The sequence below is a fragment of the Camelina sativa genome, chromosome 11 (genome assembly GCF_030686135.1).
Source record: "Camelina sativa cultivar CO46 ecotype springtype chromosome 11, ASM3068613v1".
Classification (NCBI taxonomy): domain Eukaryota; kingdom Viridiplantae; phylum Streptophyta; class Magnoliopsida; order Brassicales; family Brassicaceae; genus Camelina; species Camelina sativa.
In genome coordinates this window covers 41637052-41661625 of record NC_141890.1, presented here as the reverse complement: position 1 = coordinate 41661625, position 24574 = coordinate 41637052, and the positions used below count along the sequence as shown (strand labels likewise).

General features: G+C 37.3%; 4 protein-coding genes across 7 annotated transcripts; 1 reads left to right on the top strand and 3 right to left on the bottom strand.

Annotated features, from left to right (window-relative positions):
* Positions 1-1679: 1679 nt before the first annotated feature.
* LOC147935258 (uncharacterized) lies at positions 1680-3730 on the bottom strand. 3 transcript variants are annotated; one of them, XM_087475690.1, is made up of 6 exons: positions 3337-3730; positions 2700-3231; positions 2516-2615; positions 2055-2444; positions 1853-1970; positions 1680-1768 (listed from the first exon to the last, which is right to left on the bottom strand). In XM_087475690.1, the coding sequence occupies exons 1-6, from the start codon at positions 3713-3715 to the stop codon at positions 1680-1682; spliced, it is 1608 nt and encodes a 535-aa protein (XP_087331816.1). In that variant the 5' UTR covers positions 3716-3730. The 3 variants fall into 3 exon arrangements, with proteins under 3 accessions (XP_087331816.1, XP_087331817.1, XP_087331815.1); XM_087475691.1 differs by having other exon boundaries at positions 1680-1970; positions 3337-3397; positions 3503-3730; XM_087475689.1 differs by having other exon boundaries at positions 1680-1970.
* Positions 3731-3922: 192 nt separating this feature from the next.
* On the bottom strand, positions 3923-5410 carry LOC104728806 (uncharacterized). Its single transcript, XM_010447736.2, has one exon. It carries the CDS (start codon positions 5408-5410, stop codon positions 3923-3925), a length of 1488 nt encoding a protein of 495 aa, XP_010446038.2.
* A 2188-nt stretch (positions 5411-7598) lies between these two features.
* Positions 7599-8785, top strand: LOC104725686 (transcription factor bHLH120). Of its 2 annotated transcripts, none has more exons than XM_010444384.3 (3): positions 7599-7912; positions 8027-8383; positions 8477-8785. In XM_010444384.3, exons 1-3 carry the CDS (start codon positions 7736-7738, stop codon positions 8558-8560), a joined length of 618 nt encoding a protein of 205 aa, XP_010442686.1. In that variant the 5' UTR covers positions 7599-7735; the 3' UTR covers positions 8561-8785. The 2 variants fall into 2 exon arrangements, with proteins under 2 accessions (XP_010442686.1, XP_087332228.1); XM_087476102.1 differs by having other exon boundaries at positions 7602-7912; positions 7995-8383.
* Positions 8786-13031: 4246 nt separating this feature from the next.
* LOC104725685 (transcription factor bHLH36-like) lies at positions 13032-15084 on the bottom strand. The gene is made up of 3 exons (XM_010444383.2): positions 14654-15084; positions 14020-14376; positions 13032-13290 (listed from the first exon to the last, which is right to left on the bottom strand). The coding sequence occupies exons 1-3, from the start codon at positions 14822-14824 to the stop codon at positions 13228-13230; spliced, it is 591 nt and encodes a 196-aa protein (XP_010442685.1). The 5' UTR covers positions 14825-15084; the 3' UTR covers positions 13032-13227.
* Between the last annotated feature and the right edge of the window lie 9490 nt (positions 15085-24574).

Genomic DNA, 24574 nt, shown 5'->3' with positions numbered 1-24574 from the left:
AGCTGAAAAACGATTGGAGTTTGATAATTAAGAAATATAAATCCAGAGTTTTAGTTTAATTAAAGAACATAAATGATTGTTTTACCAAAAACACAAAATTTAGTTTTTTCCAAAAATAACAGTATTAGTTTTTTTCCAAAATCATTTTTAGTTTTTTTCTTCAAAAACTAAATTAACACATAATTTATAACATTAACACATATTTTACAATAATAACAAATAACTAAACTTTCAACCAAAAAAAAAAATTTCTAGAAAAAAAAACAAGATAAAACAATTAAACAAAAACCAAATCATCAAAAAAAAAACGAAATCTAACACCCTAACAAAAACAAAAACGAAATCCAATTCATCATTTATCAAATCACAGTCTAACAAATCACACTCTAACAAATCTAACACTCTAAATCTTCAAATTAATCTAAAGCCAAATCTTCATAAAATCTAATAAATATATCATAATCCTAAAAAAGCTAACAAAAATTAAGGAAATATGACAAAAAATGAGAGAACTTACGCCATTCTTTAAAGAGAGCCGCCGGAGTAGATCCGCCGGAGTAGAGACAGCCGCCGGAGTAGAGAAATCCGCCGAAGTAGAGAAATCCGCCGGATGAGGGAAGAAAGCCGCCGGAATAGCAGCTGGTTTGGACGCCGGAAGTCGCCAGATTGGAAGCCGATTCGTCGCCGGAATTTTGGTTGCGAGAGCGAGAGAGAGGATTTGAGAAGTTGGCGTTATGTCGACGAGTGCGAGAAAGAAGATGAAATGACTTAGGTTTTATCGATGTTACCGACGGAAATACCGATGGAACATCCGTCAGAATTCAATAAAAAAATTAATTCCCTGCGATACCGAAAATTTAATTGTATTTCGTTCCCGGGATGAAATTTCGCAATCCGTCGGTAATCCGTCAGAAAAAACCGACGGATTACCGACATAATACTTTTCCGACGGTGTTCCGACTATTTACCGACGCATTAGATATTAAAACCCTTAATCTTATTATTTTTCTTGACAAATATGCTTATATTATGTAGTTTATATTTTTTCTTGACAAATATGAGTAAATTATGAAAAAAAAAAATGATAATTTAAAAACATTTACCCATAAGATATAATATCATTCTATTAGTACTTTAGGCAAACAACATATTCATTTTTTTAAAACACAAATTTTGAAGATTTTAGTTTAAAAGAAGATTATATAGTCATTGAAACTTCATTCTTTATACATCTCTTATTAAATATGTGCGTTATAGAACAAAAATTAGAGGTTTTACAAAACTCCATCTGACAGATTCGTCGGTAAAAACCGACGGATTACCGACAGCACAAGGAAAACCGACCAAAATTTTACTAACCCGACGAAAGTTAGATATTCGTCGGTAACCCGTCGGTAATTTCTGACGGATTACCGACGGATTTGTTTTACCGACCGAATTACCGACGGAATTTACCAGTTATTTTTAATTGATTTTTTTAATTATTAAGTTAATTACATTTATTTATTTTACTAAAAATTTTGAAAGCAAATATTTATTTATTACAAATATTTATTACTAAAAATTTTGAAAGCAAAAATTTTGAAAGCAAATATTTATTTGTTACAAATATTGAAAGCAAATATTTATTTTTATTACGCATGTACTTCAAAGTTACAATTGTTAATAATTAAAAAAATCTATTCTGAATCAGAAGAGTAATCGGTAGAAGCTGAGTCTGAATCATCTTCGTCAAATTCTCCAATTTCATCTTCTGATTCAGAGTCGACTCTGTCATCTGTGAATTGGGTGAAGTCAACCACGAGGTCAACATCAAAAGAATGCTCAACTGGGGCCATGTAGCCAATTCCGCTAGGTTGCAAAGGATCATGATCGGCAACTCCGTATATTCTTCCTCTTGGGTATATTTGCGCAACTGTTACCCAAGTATCGAGAGCATTAGAAACGCGAGGATAGCGAATGTAGCAAACCTGTTACAAATAATGTTATGTTAATAATTATGTTAACTAAATTTATTAAATAATTATTTAATAAACGGATAATGTAATACTTACTTGGTCTGCCTGTGACGCAAGGATGAACGGATCATATTTCACCAATCTACGTCTTATGTTAACGGACGTAACACCAAATCGGTCAACTCTAACACCACGATCGATGTAAGGATCATACCAATCACAAAGGAAAACAACGCATCTCAAGTTTAACATCCCCGGATAGCGTACTTCTAAAATCTCTCTAAGGACACCATAATATACAACATCACTTGTATGAGATGATATACCCGAATCGGTTGTTCTCCGCCTACTTCCTTCCTCATGAATCCGAAATGCATATCCCCTCGTGCAATACCCTGGAGAAGACGTTGCAATGTAGTTGGGACCGTTTACTAACTCTACTAGCCATGATGGAAATGTTTGACCTTTCTCGCTTTCATCGTTAACCTAAATATTTAAATAAATTAACAATATTTAATTATTGTATATATATTAAACCAAAATAGTAAAACACTTACATAATATTTCAACCAAGGCGCGAAATCTCTTTGCTTATGCTCCTCAAGTTGTGCCTCGGTATAATTTGGGTAGTAAGAGCGTATTAACGCCATGTAAATCCTATTACAAAAAAACAAAAAAAATATTTGAGAAGATTTGCACTAATAAATTTAAGTTTTTGATAATATTAATTTTAGAATGTACCTCTCATATTCCATAATATCCTCACAATTAGTGAGAATATACATATGTAAGTGCGTATACTCTTGCTGCGACAGTTGGCGATTCTTTCGTGTCCCACTGAGTCTCCCAACTTGGGTAAACAAGCTAGGTACATATACCGAATAACTAGCCATTTCGCCTCCATAATCATGACGAGTAGGACGTCGTCTTTTTGTACGAACTTGGGCAGGGAAGTAAAATTCAGCAAAATTTGACGCTTCTTCGTTTATACTTTGTGCCACAATAGAGCCTTCAACTTTGCTTAAATTTTTCACCTTCTTCTTCAGATGGAACATATACCGCTCAAAAGGATACATCCACCGATATTGAACAGGACCACCAAGTTTAGCTTCTCGCGGAAGGTGTATTGGGAGATGCTCCATAACATCAAAAAAAGATGGGGGAAATATCTTCTCAAGATTGCATAGGATCATTGGTATGTTTTCTTCCAAATTACGAATACCGTCAAAAGTAAGTGTTCTCGAGCATAAATCCCGAAAAAATGCACCTACACCTATAAGTTAAATTTTTAATGTTGAGGTTGTATATATAAATAAAAAAGTATATATAAATAAAAAAGTATATAATAAATAAAAAATTGCAATATTTAGAAATGTACCTGCAATTGCTTGGTGGACATTGTCGGGTAAAAGATGCTCAAATGCAAATGGAAGAAGTCGCTGCATCACAATATGACAATCATGGCTCTTCATCCCTGTAAACTTTCCTTCAGCCATATCAACACAATTACGCAAATTAGATACGTATCCATCAGGAAATTTGACATCGTGGGTAATCCAGTTGAAGAACGCTTCCTTTTTGCGCGTGTCTAGCCGAAATATCGGGATTGGACATCTCCCATTTTCTAGTACATGAAGCTCCTCGCGATCACATATATCCGGCAAATCTAATCTAGACTTCAAATTATCTTTAGTCTTTCCCGGGACATTTAGAACAGTGTTCATGACGTTGTCGAAGACGTTCTTCTCGACGTGCATGACATCTAGATTATGTTTTAACAAAAGATCTTTCCAATAAGGCAACACCCAAAAGATACTATGTTTATGCCAATTGTGATTGATACCAGCACCATACACAACAAGATGTCCATTACCACCACAATCTGTAGTCCTCTCCGCTCCAAAATCTCTTAACTGTTCTAGTAAACTATGTCCATCGACCTGAGGAGGTGGTGCATCAACCACTTACTTATTCTTTCTAAACAATGTCTGCGAACGCCGGTAAGGGTGACGAGCTGGTAGAAATCTTCTATGGCAATCAAACCAACTCGTTTTACGTCCATGCCTCAACTGGAACACATATGTTTTATCTTGACAATATGGACACGCTAACCTTCCATGAGTTGTCCATCCAGATAGCATCCCATAAGCTGGAAAGTCACTTATCGTCCACATAAGTGCTGCACGCATCTGGAAATTCTGCTTGGTTGATACATCATATGTTGTAGCACCATGATCCCATAACATTTTCAACTCATATATCAACGGTTGGAGAAACACATCAAGAGACCTCTTTGGATGATTTGGACCGGGAACCAAAATCGAAAGGAAAAGAAACTCTCGACGCATGCACAAAGATGGTGGTAAGTTATAAGGTGTTACGATTACTGGCCACAACGAATACTGTCTTCCATGCTTTCCAAATGGGTTGAAACCATCTGTAGATAATACTAGGTACACGTTTCGTCGCTCATACGCAAAATCCGGATACACAGATTGGAAATGCCTCCATGCTTCTGCATCTGAAGGATGCGTAATCTCTCCGTTTGATCTATGTTCTGCGTGCCATCTCATTGGACCTGCCGTACGCTCAGATTGATATAATCGCTTCAACCTTTCCGTGATCGGTAAATACCACATCCTCTTATATGGAACTGGAACCCTACCGATTCTATCCTGATATCTTGGTTTTTGACAAAATCGACACCTTGTCCTATCTTCGTCTTCTCTCCAATAGATCATGCAATTATCTTCGCATACATCTATCATTTGATAAGGCAAACCAAGACCGGCGACCAATTTCTGAATCTCGTAATATGTACTTGGAAAATGATTATCTTCCGGCAAAATGTCTTTCACAAAATCAGTTATCGCATCCACACATTCCTCAGCCAAATTATAGTCCGTCTTTATGGTCATCAATCTGCTTGCAGATGACAAAGCGGAATGACCGTCCCTACAACCTCCGTATAACGGCTGCTTAGCTGCGTCCAACATAGAAAAAAACTTGTGTGCCTCTGCATTAAACTCCTCTAAACTATCAACATTTTGACCCATCGATTGCATATTTTCCCTATATGCATCATTCACCATCTCAAGAGAACCCACACCATAATCTACTTTTGTTCTAGGTTCCTCTACTCTATCAACAATATATGGTTCGCTAGAACTATTGTACTCTGGTCTTTCACCATGGAGAAACCAAATCTTGTAACCCGACATAAAATCATTGGAATAAAGATGACCCCATACTAAATCAATCCTAATATTGTGAGAATTCTGACAAATCGAACATGGACATTTCAACTTACGGGTTTTTAGAGCGATCGGTTGTTGACAAGCCAATTCCATAAATTCACCAACACCACGAGCATACTCATCATTCAATAAATTTGATTCTGGATCGAGCATCGGTCCGTCCATCCACGATCGGAAATAAGAAGAAGAAGACATTTTACGTACGTTTTTTTTGAAAAAATGAGTGAGAACATGAGACAAAGCGATTTATTTATATAGAATGGTTTCCGTCGGTAATCCGTCAGTAATCCGTCAGTAATCCGTCAGTAATCCGTTGGTAAATTTTGAAACTGCAACGGTCATAAAACGGCTATAAGAACGGATACTTTGGGTCGTCGGAAATCCGTCGGTAATTTGAAAAATGTAAAATGGACATATTTTCCGACGGATTTCCGACGGATATTACTGACGGACTATATCCGTCGAAATCATTCGGCGTCAGATAACTGTCAGAAATCCGTCGGTAATTTCCGATAGACAAATTTCCGTCAATACGTCCGTCGGAAATTACCATGTTTTCTTGTAGTGTTTTATTTAGTTTTACTGCCATCAGATTAATTAAATTTCTAATGAAACTTATGTACCATATAGACGATTACAATAAGATTCCCATAAATGTTTAGACTGTGTTAGAAAGTTGGTAAAAGTATCCACACATATGTTCCCATCAATACTATAAACATGGTGACAATTCATCGACAAATAATCTCTTGAATGAGATTAATATTTTTTTTGGGTACATACATGTTTGGATTTTGGGTTTGATACACGTTCTTATCTGCAGAGTGGCTCCTTTATTGCCACAGTAAACTTTGATTGGGCCAAAACTAATCTAAACCACACATAATTCTTTTGTCGTCATATTGTGTTTTTGTCAACCAAATCACTAATAATTCAACGACAAACTTTCTAATTTAAGCAACCTCTTTATCTGCTTGAAAGTTTCTATTAAGAATTCTACCGATTAGTTGACTGTTCATCATGAACCATTATCATTCATCACATATATAGATCTTTTGATCAAGTCATTTTTTCTATCTAGTCACAGGCGATCGTACTTGCAGATGGAATCCTACTCACAGTTCAAGTTGCACATTTTGTGGTTTACCTGAATTCAGGGATCATCTTTTCTTCTCCTGTCCCCGCACAGCAGAGATCTGATCCTCGCTAATGGCCAAGTTACTTGGCTCGAACTTCACTACAAATTGGACTCACATTCAGTCTCTGCTTAACACCTCTGGCTATACTCGAGCTCATCTCTTCACCATACAGTACTGCTCTCAATCTGCCATTTACCACATCTGGCGGGAGTGAAACCAGCGACGGCATGGTGTGAATCCTACACCACCGGCTCAGCTTATTAAGCTTATTGACAAGAATGTCAGAAACAGACTCACTACAATCCGTAATCAGGGGGACAATTCTTTTGATGATGGGTTGACCCTTTGGTTTGCTACGAGACCATAATGAGCAGCCTCTACAATCATCTACTTCCCCTTTATGTTATTCCTGTTTTACTTTATCTCTACACAAACTTCTAAACCATGTCCACGGTAAATGTAACACAGTCTTTTGAGTTTGAATAAATTTAACATTCAATCCAAAAAAAAAATGGAGAAAAAAGAAATCAATATAATGTGATTAAATGACTTTATCACTCATAATTTCTTTCACCAAATGATTAAATGACTTTCATCACAGTTTTTTCACCCCTATCATAGAAAAAATGCATCATTTTTATTTGGTAGGAAGAAAAAATGCATCATTGTCATAAATCACATACATCATTTGGAAGAGAGCGGAACAATATGTCTCATGCATAATAATAATAAAAAGAAATCAATATAATGTGACATAAGTATGTATCTATCATGTTAATTGTTAAGCATCTACATCAACAAATTGCTGCCACATACATAAATGTGAATTTATGTATTCGACGATTTTATCGCAGTTGCAACATGTGGTAGGGTAGAACAAATCCAAATATCTTGAAATTTCAGGATATCCAGACCGAAACTATAAATATTCGGATTCAGATATGTGTGGTTTCTTTATATCTGTTGTCTTTCCAAAATATCATAATTCTTCATCTATACCATGTCATAAAACATATCAATATTCTCTTCTAGTAAAGAATTGTGTTAAAAAAAAAAAAAAAAAAAAGAATCGGCACGCACTCGCTAGCTAGTTTAGCAATAATACATACAAAGCATAAAGTTCTGTCACGTGTAAGAACTAGATGAAACTAGTACAGCAAACCAAAAGAGTTGACTAATCAAAGAAAAGAACACCTCCCGAGGCTGCATTATTTTGTAAGCCTTCATTGTTTTTTTCTTTCTTCAATGAAGTATGCTTAAAGAAGACAGACCCAATTATTTAAGGGCAGTCTCTCCTATAACCTAACAAGTTCATTAAAAAAACAAGCGAAAAAAAAAAACACGATTACTGCTGAGATCTGCGATAGCTAAACCTCAACCCATGGATCCTTGTAATAATCCTAAGAAGACAAGGCGCCAGAGTCATATGCCTCACGTAGGAGATGAAACGAAGAAGGAGAAGAAGCTTCTCCACCGCAACATCGAGCGGCAAAGAAGACAAGAAATGGCGATCCTTTTCGCCTCTCTTCGTAATCAGCTACCTCAGAAATACATCAAGGTTCATATATATTACTCATATAAACTCATTGAAGTCTCAATCTTCCTATCAAGTTCATTGATGGGAGATTTTTGTTCTCTAGGGTTTTAGTTTTCTCAGGCTCTTTCTTGGCAGGGAAAGAGAGCGATGTCAGATCATGTAAACGGAGCAGTAACTTTCATCAAGGACACGCAAACACGGATAAAAGAACTCTCCGCAAGAAGAGACGAGCTAAAGAGAGAGACAGGTGACCCTACTACTAGTCAAACTCGATCCGGATCCGGATCTGGGTCAAGTAGATCGGAACCAGCTACTGTCATGGTGCAACCATGCGTGAGTGGATTCGAGGTGGTGGTGACCAGCTCAGCATCAGGTCTCGAAGCTTGGCCACTCTCAAGAGTTCTTGAAGTTCTTCACGAGCAAGGACTTGAAGTCATCAGCTCTTTAACCGCACGAGTCAATGAGAGGCTCATGTACACTATTCAAGTCGAGGTACGTTAGCATATATACAATTATTCTAGGGTTTTTGATGTAAGCTTATCTCTATTGTGTGAATATTTATGTTTATGTTTGATATATTCACAGGTAAATAGCTTTGGTTGCTTCGACTTAGCTTGGTTGCAGCAGAAGCTAATTGATGAGTTAGTACTTTCTACGACCAGGCACTGAACAATCAAACATTCGTCTTAAGAATCTGCTCACTGAATGATGTTTTTTTTGCCCCAATCTCGTTATTTAATTAGTATCCCATAGGGTGTGTTCTTTTTGGTCCTTCCCTAGTTGGAGTGAATATTTTGTGTAATGATGATCTGTTTAGTTAGATTGAATTAGCAAATTCTAAACATTCGTTTCATGCTTCTCTCTCTCTATATATATATATATGAGTATAGAGAATCTTTTGACTAATATAAATTATTCGAGTACATCAACAAAACAAAAACAGATTGATGCATGCGGCTGATTTTCTTAATACATTTTCTAATATATATATATATATAGTCATCAATCGATGTTGAAACTGCAAAGTATTTGGGAACTGATGATATATATAACCAAAGACTAAAGGCTCATCATTCTAGTAATAACCGGTATCTTTTTAGACTTCATATATATATATATATATATATATATGCATAATGCATGAACTATTTGACAGATTATTCCACTAATGTTGAATGGTAGCTTCTCTAATGTTGAATGGCAGCTTCTCTAATGCAGGTTTAATGGAGCAGCTGCCATTCAACATTAGTGAATATCTTGTGAGTTTACTGTCGACTAAATTCGTCCGACATTGTCAGCTAGCTAGGAAACAAAATATTACATGAATAAATAAACTTTGATTTAATTGACCATACATCATACATAGTATAGTACGTAATATGACATGCACATGTACATTACATTCGAATTAATCCAGCATTTCATTCATGGCAAAATTTATTAATGACATAAAATATGGCGAGAATCCACCTTGTTATATAATCAAAGGGATAGAAGAGAGTGCTTTAATTCATGGAATTAGATTTAGGCATGTATCACAAATTTAATATAACACGTAATTATCATATAATTTCCATTTTTTTTTTTTTTGCTTAACCATAAAATTTGGATCAACAACATATCTTAATTTCCACAAGTCTGGAGGCAGTAAACTATTCATTTTGGAATAGTCCTTTTTTACAAGTGGCAATGGCATGGCCGGCCCTGCGGTTTTAGGTGCCATACACAGATTTTTTAAAAATATCTTTTCATTTTATACAAAATTACAAACAAATAGTAGCATAAAAAATTATATTCATAAAATAGTTTCTAGATCCATAAACCCGAAATATATCAATTTGATGCTCACTTACACTCATTTTGAATTCCCACATGAAAATGAAAATTATATTGTCTAATCACTCATTACGGTTGTAAATTTTTTTGGTTATTGAATTTAGGCTTTTGAATTTGTTTTGTACTACAGCAAATTTTTACTTTAAAAGTAAACTTTACTTGCTTGGTCCAAAGATCGGACCTGCCAAGTGGTGAAATGGACTCGACTGTAACTTTTTCGTCAATATTTAAAATTTTAAAAGTATTTATACATGCTTTAAGTAATTCAAAATTATAATTGTTGTTTTAAAAAAATCAAAATAATTAAGAAAAGTAAATAATGTGAAAATTTAGTCTTCATATTATTAGAATTCTCTGTATGATTTATAATTTATATCTATTAATTAAATATTAGAGGGGTCTTAATCTAGTTAAGTAATTAGTTGAATTTAAGAACCAATAAACTATTGTTTTATTCATGGACATTTTAATACGTTTGCCTTTTTGTTGCAGCATTTTAATACTTTTGCATCATGAAGTAAGGAAGACATATATGGCTGGTTGGGAATTCAACTCACGGTTTCCATTTTTCTAATGTCATTTTTATAATCACAATTAAGTATTTGGTTATTTACAAAATATATGAAGGAGAAAAATGAAATATATATATATATATATATATATATATATATATATATATATATATTCACCCACATATTCGTTTGCACATCGATTATATGACACAATATACCATTTTCTGGACATAAAATCCGAATCCAAAAATCCGAACCGAAAAAATCAGATTAAAACCAAACTGATATTGAAGAAATAACTGATCGGTTTTTGTTTTCATTACTTTTGGATATCGGATTAAATCTGATCCGAACCGATATCCGAATATAACTGAAAATATAAGAAACAACTTTATAAAGATAGATGTATATGTAACTATATACGATATACATGAATCATAGATATAGATATACGCACCTAACTATATACAATATACACGAATAGTAGATAATACTCCTATATATGTTATTGTTTACTTTGATTTTTATTTTTTGTCATTGAAATGGTTTTATGTCTTACTTTGGATGTTAATACATCACACGTTTATGTATTGGTATAATTTTATGTTAGTTTGAACTTTAAACTTGTTATTTGTTTCATTTCTATTTTTTTCACATACTCAGTTAGTATGGTTTTTTTGGGTACAATCGGATTACAAAGTATCCGAATAAAACCTTATCCACTAGATTTGGTTTAATTTTGGTTGTCGACAATATATCCAAACCGATCCAAAATTTAAATTATTCAAACCGAAACCGATCCGAATTTTTTAAATATCTGAATGGATGTTAGAGCCAATATCCAAAGAATCCAAAATCCAAAATATTTTAATCGAATCCGATCCAATATCCGAACGTCCAGACCTAATCGTGTAAGTAATAGTAACATATATTTTGTCCCGAAAAAAAAAAAACTCTTCATTTCTTTTACCTCTTCGACCTCTACCAAGCACATAAAATAAATAACATGTTATGCGAAAACTACGTACATGTCTCATAAGAGTTGAATAAATGAGGACAAAGTCGCCAAAATATTAGAACTTCAGTCTTATTCATTTGGCAGGTTATTAATAATTTAGTTATGGCATTTTCTTTATGTAATCGTGTAAAAATTACACCAAATTAATATCGCAATAGTTTCCAATCAAAGTAGTAAAAACTGCCGTCAAGGTCGACAAATATAATAATTGGGATCCGCTAAATGGATAGGATGAGATGAGTGAAGTGGGGGTGGACATAGTTAAAAGATATGACAGCTCAGGCAATTTCGGAACAAGGTGGAATAAGAGACAAGAAAGATCCTCATTTTAAATAGATGGAAACCAGCTGTTTCATCTGTCCTGAAATATCCCAGACTCATTTGGCTCCTCATGGATCCCACTGTCCTTAAAATATTTCGAGCATGTGCTTGATATCACATTTGATTTTATGTAATTATTCATTAAAACCTCAAGGCTCAAGGTAACGTTTTATTCTTTGTTTTCTTTTAGGTGCGCAAGCGTGTTCAATTACAAACACTTTTAGTAATCTCACAATATTTTTTTCAAGATAAACAGTAAAACTGCCGTCAAGGACGACGAATTTAATATGGAAACTGGAGAGACAGAGACTTAAAACAATTATTGTGACTTGTGATCGGAGAATGGACACATACAATATAGATTCGTTTTTTGTGATATTTTCTTGAGTAACCATCTTTTGATTTTCATGATCTTATCGAAGATCATGTTTAGTAATTTGAGAAGAAAACAAAATAAATGAAAATGAGAGCTTTCCAGTAAGGGGAAAAGACTTATTAATTTGTTTTGATTTTGGTTGCTCTGAAGAGACTATGTATTTTAAGCGTAGGTATCTCAAAAAAATAGTGAAACCTCTTGGACTTTAAACCTATTGCGCCTGTTGCTTTCTTTTGATTTTTTTAAAAAAATTCACTTAACCACATTTATTAGAAAATTATTATTGAGACTCTAATCTCACCTTACAAGCTTACAACACTACTTATTACATTTTAATATTTTATGCCTTTTTTAGTTAATTATATTTGGGAAATGATCATCATCATGAACATATATCGTTGTATATGTCTCCCACAAATTTTATAGAAGATAATCAGATATATATATTTTAGTTCGTGATACTAAACTTCTAACCGATGAACATTTTTTATATATATCAAAATCTACACATGTATACTATTCTATTATATATGGATTCTCAACACACCTTCACTTCCAATACTGGTAAACAATAAGCTATACATTTATACTATAAACTTTTGATCAAATATATCAGTTTAATAATTTCCAAAATATTGACTTTTAAAAAGCTAGAAAATACTTAGCTGTTTCACATCAGTGATAAAATATAAAATGAATATAAAGCAGACTGAAGCTACAAATTTTTTACTATACTATGTTTTTTTTTTTTTTGGTAAATAGTCTAAATAGATTCTGAGCACCAATATGCAGCTCAATGAGCTAGGCCTTTAATATATCAGTACATGTATATACAGTATTGGTACGTTTGTAAATATTCGTTGGTATTTTATATCAATATCAGCAGAATGCTACCAACTTTTTTTTTTTTTTTTATGACAAATGCTATCAACTTCGAACAACACCGTTATTAAACCTTTCGACATTATCAACAATTTTTTTTTCTTTTTTTTTGGTAATTTTGAACTTATTTAATAAATTCAAAAGATAAAATTGAATTATAGGCTTGTACCATGTAAACAATAAGTACTAACTCAGTTTATGAATTTTTTTTCAATCAATAAAAAACTAAACCAACCACATTCAGATGGAATAGAAATACATACATAAGATGTGTGAACACAACACAACAATTCACTACAACACAAGTACGAATAACACAAGTACGAATAAACTACGTACTTAACATATGTCGTTTGTTTGACAAGTTAAAGAGAAACCTACTCACAACCATTTACTTCATTCTGATTAATCTGTTTTCAAGTGCTGCTAAGTCAATCAAAGTTATATCGTTGACCTGCGGAACAAAAGAAGTTTTCAATATATATATATACTCTCAAAACCAATCAAAATAAAGATTTGATCATTCTGTTATAATTGGATATTCCGTGCCAATACCCTGGTATAGAAGTACCTTGAAATTAATACTCTAACCTCTAGACATATAATGGTATTCAAACTTCAGTATACCCTGAGGTGATATTATTATATAGCTAAATGCATGAGGGCTTTTGATGATACCACATGTGAAAATATTTTCTTGAAGCAAATATATAAGAACATAGCTAGTAGTAATAGTTTCTTCTTTTCAAATGTTTGATGCTCGAGATAGAAAGAATCTATATGGTTTCTATTGATGTCTAGTATCTAATGGATTCAAATTTCGATAATATATATATGCAGACTAGTGTTTTAACATTTTCACGATTACTATGACCTCACTTCTTTTCTGTGTATTTGCAATTAAATAGACATTGTTATATATTGACTGTGTGTATCTTAATTAAAATGAAATGCACCAGTTATTTTTTATAAATACAAATACGAAATTTTTTTTATAAATACAATACGAAAACCCAAAAAATCGAAAGAATCATGGAAAAATATGATTTCCATTTTGTAAAATAAATTTAATGAAAAGTTTTTTTTTTTTTTTAAAGAACAGAAATTTGCGTTTGGAACAAATCGATGTCTATATCAACACAATAAGTAACTAAGAGTAGGAGGTTAGCTAGGATAGATTTACCTCGGCCTGTATGGTGTAGATCAACCCATCATCAACAATAGAAGAGATGGAGTTTAGAAGGTAGAGACCATTTTCACTCAGCACTTGAAGAACACTCGAAAACCGCGGTTGGCCACTGCGGCAGCCACTACTAAACACGATTTCCACACCCACCAAACATTGACGAACCACCACATGATTCTTTCTACTCATCATCTCCATCTCCTCTTTAGAATCATAATTACTAGAACCCAAGAAGCTTCCTCTTGACAGTAACATAAGCTCATCTCTCCTCAAACTCAGCTCCTTGGTCTTCCTCTGTAGATACTTTATGTAGTTCGCCGCTTCGTTGACTTGATCTGACGTCGAACGCTTACCCTAGATGAGTATAAAAGATCCGACACCAACAAACAATATCAACAAACCAAGAAAGTAATAGATCTAATTAGGAATCTTTTAAGGGAATTAAACACAGTACTATAGAGTTAAGTAACAGCACAAAGTCAAAACACTAATTGCTATGATCCCTTTTTTCATTTTTTTACAAGAAAGACCAAATCAAAGGACAACGATTAAGTAGATCTAGAGTAGCCATGGAGAATCGAAATCAAGATTAGGGTTTTTTTTAAGGAGTTTGGGATAGTGAGAGTGAGACCTTGATGAAGTGAAGAGGGAGAAGAGAACGAAGAGAGGCATAAAGGGTAGCCATTTCTTGTCTCCTTTGTCTCTCAGTTTCTCTGTGCATCATCTTCTCCATGTCGTTGTTATTTTTACTACACGTCAGCTTCGTACCCCGTCTTCTTCTATTGTCCCGACAATCGTCCATGTAAAAGCTGTTGTGGTCTTCTTAAATTATAATATAAGTATAAAAATTCCTTTAGAAGATTCTCCTCATCTGGTGAGACAGTGAGATCTGATCTTCTGCGGATTTTGTGATCTGGGGTTTGATCTTAGTCTTTAGAAGAACAGCTCAGGGCTTTGTTGTAAAGTTGAGAATTATTGCAGTCTTGATGCTTGAGCGACATAATTAAATAAATGACTTTTTCTTTGATAACATTATTAAATTGAGAAGAAGATACGTTGGTTAGACGTATCAGATAAAGAGTTTTTAATATACACATTTGTTATTAGGGTACGCACGCGGTGATGACACTGTCTTCTTCGTATATCACCTCTTCTTCTATAATTAATAATATAATATAAGATGTTCTTTTTATTTGGAGATAATTCCATGCTTATTATATTTTTATTACCATTCATTTTGAGAAAAAATCCTTCAGTCTTACTACAAGAAAACAAAGATTTTACCGACCAAATAATCCATTTGGTTCAAAATGTTCTTGGAAGTTGTTTAAACATTGTCTCGATCCATTTTTAACTAATGGATTTAACATTTTAACAAAAAGATATACAGTATATACACAAAACGATGGATAATCAACAATGATAGGTCAACAAAAATTGTCGGACAAACATCAATATTTTCTGTATACTAATACCATCGGTGAATGTGGTAGTAACTAGTAACTTTTATCAGTTCACTGGTCGGTAGTTTTAAAATCTTCGGCTAAGATGGTTGGTATTTTTTCCTATTTGGTACGATTCACCCACACGTTGTCCGAAAACACGAAATCAACGTATAGAGTCTTGAGTGTATATTGTATAATTTAATAATGATCCACGGGAATAATTTTTTGCGGACAAAAAGAAACAAAACTACAACTTCAAAAATGAAATGACTCAATTTTTGTTTTAATAATAAATAATAATAATAAAAATAATAATAATAAATAAATAAATACTCTAGTGATTTTATATCCACTAGTCACCTAACCACAAACACACCAAACAACGGAAATCACAATAATTAGTAATAATTCCCATCAACGTAAACCAGAGAACCAGCAATCCTAAACAACATTTTAGGACTCAACTCTAGCAACCTAGCAAGCTAGACAACATCCAATCGAGTCCCTAGAACATCCTCCTCTTCATTGCCTTGATTCCACGATCACACTTTGCCTTTACCTGCACCACAAACACAAATTGCAATGCATGAGTATTTAATAAACACTCAGTAAGGCAATCCTTCTATCTACTGGGCTATACACACAAGCAATAGAGACATATCTAACCATCAATCAACAATCAACAAACATCAATAACAAACCAGGACTCTGCATCGACCGACACCAACCATGCATCGACCGTCACCGATTGGGGTTGCATCGACCGACACAAAGCTTGCAACGACCGACGCAAGTTACACTTGCATCGACCGACACGCACACTGCATCGACCGACGCATGCTCAACATAGCACGAAAACCCTAGTTTTAACGCACTGTCCTTGCATTTGCATCGACCGACACACAAAGTGCATCGACCGACGCACATGCCGAGCATCATTATTCTCCGAAGCTTCTCGGCGGATCTTCGTTCCTACAACCACAAAACTTGATCCCAAGCCACAAGAAAGTTTTCCAATGTCCCACGTAACATACTAACAAGCCTAACAACACATAATCAAGTAGATCAGAGAAATCTCCAGCTTAGATAAGTCATGGTCATGCACTTACCTTTGCCAAGACAACTCTGAACCTCAAACAAGCAAGAAAAAACTTCCAACTACAGATCTCTACAAAACCAGCTTCTAATCTCCCAAACTCCTCAAGAACACTCAAGAACACTTAGGAACACCTTTTCTCTCTTTTCTTTCTCTCAAAAGTGGCTAAACATGACTAATGAGACATAAACTCGTGTTAAGGGTTTTCCCTAACCCAAAACCCAGCGTTTAACTTAAACCCGTCTGCACATAACCAACCAAGCATCGACCGATGCACCCTCCAAACCGAGATTCCGGTTCACGGATGTTACAATTCTCCCACACCAACATAGATTCCTCCTCGAATCTCAAATAACCATCATTCAAGGACTCCTGTGCAACCGGCTCAACGGCCTGCACTCCTCTGACCGATCTACGAAAGGTCACCTCTAGGCAATAGACTCACGTTCCAGGTATTATTTGCTCTCGACTTTTGGACTTTCCCTTACTCATAGGTCTAAGCCTTGAGTATTTATTGGCTCCTCATCAGACCTAAGTCTGCATGCCATAATGTTGGCTCCTCATCGGGCCTAAGCCCGCATGCCATATATATAAGGAAGTCCAATATTGATCTCACGGGTTGCCACCCTACAACGTGCCCTCGGATCGTCATCCGAATTCGATATACCAACCATACTCCCAAGCCACAAAGTCTCTGAATATGGTAGTACTAGGAGAACTAAAGTCTCCCAAGAGTCGCGAGCAAAAAATTCTGAACACGTCTAAGCCCTTTCCCTATCCAGGTTTCCTTCCCGTGGCTCGCGTAAAACAACACAATGTCCTACCAACCACATATCCCCTCACTCGAATACCTCATGACCACACATGGATCATCTCACTGCCACTAGGGCCGCCACAAAGACCAAACAAATGTCCTAAACATGACCGCCACAAAGGCCAAACAAATGTCCTAAACAGGACCGCCACCAAGGCCAAACAAATGTCCTAAACAGGACCGCCATGAAGGCCAAACAAATGTCCTCAACCGGACCGTCACAAAGACCACTTGTCCTGAAGGACCATCACGAAGACCACTCGTTCCGAAAGACCGTCACAAAGACCACTTGTCTCGAAGGACCGTCAAGAAGACCACTTGTCCCGAAGGACTGTTACGAAGACCATACATCCCAAAGGATCGCCTCAATAGACCACACGTCCCGAAGGACCGTCACGAAGACCATACATCCCGAAGGACCGCCTAAACAGGCACATTGGCTAAACAGCCCGCCACAAAGGCCACACTATTGGCTAAACAGTCCGCCACAAAGGCCAAACAATGTCTCCAAAGACCGCCACACATGGGCACCATGACTCAAAAGTCCGCCACAAAAGCCACACAAGCCCCTACAAAGCCCACAACCACTAAAAATAGTCAAATTCTAACTCACAAAAAACTTACCATTATTAGAACTTTCCAATTTTGGAAACTTTCCACTCTTGGAAATTTCATTTCAGGAAACTTTCCTTTTTCGATACCGGCTTCGCGGAACTTCATATCCCGAATACCACCTCATCTTGTTACTTAGTCGTACAACCAACCACCACTAAGCGACCAAGTAAACAAGAGAGATGGGTTGGAATACTCCATTCCCGCTCCAGCCACGGACTACAACTGGAACCATGCTAGACAAGTTCAAGTCGCGACCTGCTTCTCGAACCACTTCTTGAACCTTGCCTTCATCCTCGACTATGGCTCCCAAGTCTTCTCCTCAACACCATCACAGTCCCAAAGGACTCTCATCAAAGGAACCTTCTTCTTCCGAAGTTCCTTGATCTTCCTCTCGAGAACCCTCACTGGTCTCCCTTCCAAAGTCATGTTAGGCTGAAGATCCTCAGGAATCTTAGCTAACAACTGATCATCCTCACGAAGACACTTCCTCAACATAGACACATGGAAAACCTTGTGGAAAACAAGCATAACCTCAGGTAACTCCAGTCTATATGCCGTCGGTCCCACCTGTTCAATCACTCTGAACGGACCCATATAGCTTGGACTCAACTTAGTCCCAGTCAATGACCATCTTGAGGTACACTTTGTCTCCTACCTGAAACTAAAGATCTCTCCTCCTCCTATAGGCATAACTCCTTTGCCGGTCCTGAGCTTCTTTCATGTTCAGCTTGAGAACCCAAATCTTCTCTGAGGTTTCCTGAACATAACTAGCACTGTACATGCTCCTCTCCCCCACCTGAGTCCAGCATAATGGTGTACGACACGACCTCCCATGCAAAGCCTCATAAGGAGCCATCCCAATACTCGCTTGGTAACTGTTGTTGGAAGCAAACTCTACCAAGCTCAAATGATCTGCCCAATGGCCTCCCCAATCCAACACACACATCCTCAGCAAATTCTCCAGCGTCTGGGGATGATAAGTTGTACTCAAATGCACCTTAGTGCCCATCTCTGGAATCCTTATCAGACACAATGCTCGCTGACACCCCATGCAACCTAACTATCTCCTTCACATACGTCTTAGCCAAGACCGCTGCTCCATCAGTCTTCTTAATAGCCACAAAATGTGCCGACTTAGTCAACCGGTCCACAATGACCCAAATAGCATCAGACGTCCTGGACACTGGCAAACCCACCACGAAGTCCATAATAATCATATCCCACTTCCACTCTGGAATGGGAAGACTCCTCAGTAACCCTCCTGGGACCTGATGCTCAGCCTTCACTAGCTGAGACACATCACACCTCACGACCCAACTAGCTACATCCTTCTTCATCCCGACCTAATGATAGTACTTATTGAGATCACGGTACATTTTAGTCGCTACTGGATAAATAGAAAAATTGCTGGCATTAGCCTTTCTCAGGATTTCCTGCCTCAACTCCTCATCTTAGGGCAAACAAATCCGGTCGTGTACCAAGATAGTACCATTAACTGATACCTGATACTCTGCTCAACAGATCTGCTCTATCAGCTGCCGCCAAACCCAATGACTCATGTGTAACAACACACAAACTCAACGCAGTGATCTCTCCTACCACAGACTCCATATCCTTCTCCTGAGCCGAAGCTACCCTCTTCCGACTCAGAGCATCTGCAACCAAGTTAGCCTTACCAGGGTGATAAGCTATCTCCAAATCATAATCTGCCACAAGCTCAATCCACCGCCTCTATCTCAAATTTAGCTCAGGCTGAGTGAATATATACTTCAGGCTGAGTGAATATATACTTCAGGCTGAGTGAATATATACTTCAGACTCTTATGATCTGTAAACACATGTACCTTTGCACCATAAAGATAAGACCTCCAAATCTTCAGGGCAAAAACTACAGCAGCCATCTCCAAATCATGAGTAGGATAGTTGCCCTTATGCTTCCACAACTGCCGCAAAGCATAGGCAATCACCTTCCCATGCTGCATCAACACACACCCCAAACCAACTCTTGATGCATCAGTATAAACCACATAGGGTTCTCCCTGCTCAGGCAAAGCCAACACTGGCGTAGTAGTCAACATCTCCTTCAGGCTTGTAAAGCCTTCCTTACACTCCTGTGACCAAACAAAAGGAACATCCTTCCTTGTCAACTTAGTCATAGGACGTGCTCTGCTTGCAAACCCCTTCACAAACCTCCTGTAGTAACCTGCCAAACCAAGGAAACTCTTGATTTCTGTGGCATTATGCGGTTTAGGCCAATCCTTGATAGCCTGAATCTTCTCCGGATCTATAGAAACCCCCTCTGCAGAAACAATATGATCCAGAAAACCTATCTCAAGCTCCCAAAAACAGCACTTGCTCAACTTAGCAAACAATCTCTGCTCCCGTTACTTCTCCAAAACTGCCCTCAAATGCATTGCATCTTCTTCAGGACTCTTAGAATATACCAGGATATCGTCGATGAAAATGATGACAGACACGTCCAGAAACTCCTGAAACACGTTGTTCATCAATCTCATAAACGCTGATGGCGCGTTAGTCAACCCAAAAGGCATCACCACGAACTCATAATGCCCATACCTCGTCCTGAATGCAGTCTTCCTCACATTTGCCTCATCTATCGGGATCTGATGATAACCCGACGCCAGATCTACCTTTGAGAACCAAGTAGCACCCCTCAACTGATCCAACAACTCATCGATCCTAGGAAGAGGATACTTGTTCTTCACAGTGACCCGGTTCAAACCTCTATAGTCAATGCACAAACGGAAACTTCCATCCTTCTTCTTAACGAATAACACCAACGCTCCCCACAGTGATACACTAGTACGGATGAATCATTTCTTCAACAGATCCTCCAACTGCTTCTTCAGCTCTGCCATCTCTGCTGGAGCCATCTTGTAAGGAGCCTTGGATAATGGTGTCGTCCCCGGTTCCAGTTCAATCGTAAAAGGATCAAACCGAGAAGGTGGTAACCCCTGCAACGACTGGAACACATCCTCAAACTCCTACAACCTGAATACCGCTAACCGTAGACTGCCCTACTGACTTTGACATAGATATAGCAACCAAATAAGCCTCAAGGCCCTTCTCGATCATCTTCCCAGCCTGCATGGTCGAGATCACGAGACTCTCCAAAGTCGGTCTAATACCCTGAAAAACCAACTTCCCTCCTTGACGCTCAAACTCCGCTCTACCCTGATGACAATCAAGATGAACCATATGCCGATGCAACCAATCCATCCCCAAGATAACGTCATACAACTCCACTGGACTGATAAGCAAATCCGCTGGCCACAAATCTCCTGCGATCTGAATATCAATTCCCCTAGCTCGTCCAATGACCCTCAGAAATTTGCCTCCCGCAACTCTGACAACTCTTGTACGCTCTCCGGGATCTCCCCTTATATCAGCACTCTCTGCACACTCCAGAGTAATGAAGCTATAAGAAGCTCCAGAATCAAACATAACATGAGACTTAAACCCGCCCACCAACAAGATCCCTACACAAACCCCATGTCTTGAGAACCTAACACTTTATCACGGGAAAAATATAAAATTTGAAACTACTGAAATACGCAAAGTTTAAGTACCAGAAATTATACATGTGATTGCCGCAGCACTGGTTCCACCAATCTCTGCAGTCGTGTAAACCCATGGCGCCTGCTTAATCTATGCCACCTGCTGCACTCCTGGCTGCACTACCTACTGCAAGGCTGCCACCGCCATCGGCTGGAACTTGGGACACTTGGGCCTGATGTGTCCCGGCTCCCTGCAATGATAGCACACATGAACCGCTGTCGTCAGAGCACTCCTCTAGGGATAGCTAGCTACCTTGTGATCCATGCTCCCACAACCAAAGCATCCTGCACCACTCGGCCTTTGCGTAGCCTCCCAGTTCCTCTTGGTTCCCTACGTAGGCCTGCCGCCCTTGCTAGAACCTCCTTGATGATGAGATTTCCTAGGTTACACCACTGGGACCCACACCCAGAACCCTAACATCACCGGCCACTGGAGCATCAACACCGCCCCCTCCGGCCACACTCATGGAATCCTCCTGGACACCCTGCGACTCACCAACACCCTCAACATTCACACTTTGGTGCGCAGTCTCACTTACCATTGGGACTTTGCCCCTACCACGACCATGTCCGCGTCCACGACCACGTCCGCGTCCACGACCACGACCAGCAACAGCATCCTCTCTAACTATCTGCACTACCATGAACAAAAAGGCTAAGCACGCAACTATACATAACACAAAAACATAAACTCACCTTGAAATCACACAATAGGCTCGAAGAGGATGTTCTAGGATTCCATGCCACACACAATTGACTAACTCACATAATCAATCAAGACATGCATTCCCAACATCTACAGCACAAAGCCTAGTGAACCCAAATCTAGAACCATAAGGGCTCTGATACCAAACTGAAATGACCCGACCCGTTTTTTTTTAATAATAATAATAATAATAATAAATAAATAAATACTCTACAGCTAGTGGTCTCATACCCACTAGACACCTAACCACAAACACACCAAACAGCGGAAATCACAATACCAATAAATATCCAATAATCCAATAATCAATAAATAATAACCAGTAATAATTCCAATCAACATAAACCAGAGAACCAGCAATCTTAAACAACATTCTAGGACTCAACTCTAGCAACCTAGCAAGCCAGACAACATCCAAGCGACTCCCTAGAACATCCTCCTCTTCATTGCCTTGATTCCACGATCACACTTTGCCTTTACTTGCACCACAAATACAAATTGCAATGCATGAGTATTTAATAAACACTCAGTAAGACAATCCTCTCATCTATTGGGCTATACACACAAGCAATAGAGACATCTCTAACCATCAATCAACAATTAACAAACATCAATAACAAACCAGGACTCTGCATCGACCGACACCAACCATGCATCGACCGTCACCGATTGGGGTTGCATCGACCGACACAAAGCTTGCATCGACCGACACGCACACTGCATCGACCGACGAAAACCCTAGTTTTAACGCGCTGTCCTTGCATTTGCATCGACCGACGCACAAAGTGCATCGACCGACGCACATGCCGAGCATCGTTTTTCCCCGAAGCTTCTCGTCGGATCTTCGTTCCTACAACCACAAAACTCGATCCTAAGCCACAAGAAAGCTTCCCAATGTCCTATGTAACATACTAACAAGCCTAACAACACATAATCAAGTAGATCAGAGAAATCTCCAGCTTAGATAAGGCATGGTCGTGGACTTACCTTTGCCAAGACGATTCTGAACCTCAAACAAGCAAGAAAACACTTCTAGGAAGCTCCTACAACGATCCCAGCTACAGATCTCTACATGAACAACTTCCAATCTCCCAAACTCCTCAGGAACACTCAAGAACACTTAGGAACACCTTTTCTCTCTTTTCTTTCTTTCAAAAGTGGCTAAAAACGACTAATGAGACAGAAACTCGTGTTAAGGATTTTCTCTAACCCAAAACGCAACACTTAACTTAAACCCGTCCGTACATAACTGGCCTTGCATCGACCGATGCATCCTCTAAACCGAGATTTCAGTTCGCGGATGTTATAAAAAACATTTGAAAAACAATATTTAAAAAAAAAATAACGGTGGGTAATAAAAATAATGATAGTGAAATTTTCTTCACGCAATACTTTTCTTTTGTGATTTTTTTTTGGTGGTTGACAAAATTTCTGGACAGAAACGTTTTTACCAATACTACAACATCGGTATACGCTTTTACCAGCACAACATGCTACATTTCTTTAAATGAAATTATAGATCGTATTGGTAATTGTCAGATAGTTTTAATCTTTAAATCATAACTAAAATCTTAATAAAAATAAAATTATACTTACATGGAATGAAGCTTTTTCTCATATCCTTTTTAAAGTTGTAGATTTAAAACTAGTAATTTTTGCACACAAAAAAAAACTAGTGATGTTTACTTGTTAGAATGAAGTCTTGATGTGTTTTGAGGCCTTTCAGTGGCTTTAGGTCCGGACGTTCGGATATTTTGAATTTCAGATTTTTTTGGATATTTGCTCTAACATCTATTCGGGTATTTATAAAATTTGGATTGGTTTTGGTTCGGATAATTCAGAGTTCGGATCGGTTTAGATATATTGTTCATAACCAAAATCAAACAAAAATTTATTGGATAAGGTTTTATTCAAACTTCTTAATCCGATTGTATCCAAAAAACCCATACTAATTGAGTATTTGAAAAAACAGAATGAAGCAAATGACAAGTTCAAAGTTCAAACTAACATAAAACTATACTAATACATAAAAGTGCGACGTACTAACATCCAAAGTTAGTCCTAAGTCTGTGTCAATGCAAAAAAATCAAAACCAAAGTAAACCATAACGTAGATATAAGAGTATTTACGACTCATATTTATCGTATATAGTTAGGTGTGTATATCTTTATCTTTAGTTCATGCATATTGCATATAGTTACGTGTATATTTATCTTTATCAAGCCGTTTCTTATATTTTCGGTTATATTCTAATATCTCTATTGGATATCGGATCGGATATTATCCGATATCAAAAAG

Excerpts from the sequence above, each read along its gene's own strand:
- LOC147935258 (XM_087475689.1), bottom strand. The coding sequence starts at position 3,715 with ATGCACGTCGAGAAGAACGTCTTCGACAACGTCATGAACACTGTTCTA. Across the intron at positions 2,616-2,699 it reads GATATTATGGAATATGAGAG|GATTTACATGGCGTTAATAC; the intron begins GTACATTCTAAA and ends TTTTTGTAATAG. Across the intron at positions 1,971-2,054 it reads TTGCGTCACAGGCAGACCAA|GTTTGCTACATTCGCTATCC; the intron begins GTAAGTATTACA and ends TATTTGTAACAG.
- LOC104725685 (XM_010444383.2), bottom strand. The coding sequence starts at position 14,824 with ATGGACGATTGTCGGGACAATAGAAGAAGACGGGGTACGAAGCTGACG. Across the intron at positions 14,377-14,653 it reads TCCCTCTTCACTTCATCAAG|GGTAAGCGTTCGACGTCAGA; the intron begins GTCTCACTCTCA and ends ATACTCATCTAG. Across the intron at positions 13,291-14,019 it reads TCTACACCATACAGGCCGAG|GTCAACGATATAACTTTGAT; the intron begins GTAAATCTATCC and ends TTTGTTCCGCAG.
- LOC104728806 (XM_010447736.2), bottom strand. The coding sequence starts at position 5,410 with ATGTCTTCTTCTTCTTATTTCCGATCGTGGATGGACGGACCGATGCTC.
- LOC104725686 (XM_010444384.3), top strand. The coding sequence starts at position 7,736 with ATGGATCCTTGTAATAATCCTAAGAAGACAAGGCGCCAGAGTCATATG. Across the intron at positions 7,913-8,026 it reads TACCTCAGAAATACATCAAG|GGAAAGAGAGCGATGTCAGA; the intron begins GTTCATATATAT and ends CTTTCTTGGCAG. Across the intron at positions 8,384-8,476 it reads TGTACACTATTCAAGTCGAG|GTAAATAGCTTTGGTTGCTT; the intron begins GTACGTTAGCAT and ends ATATATTCACAG.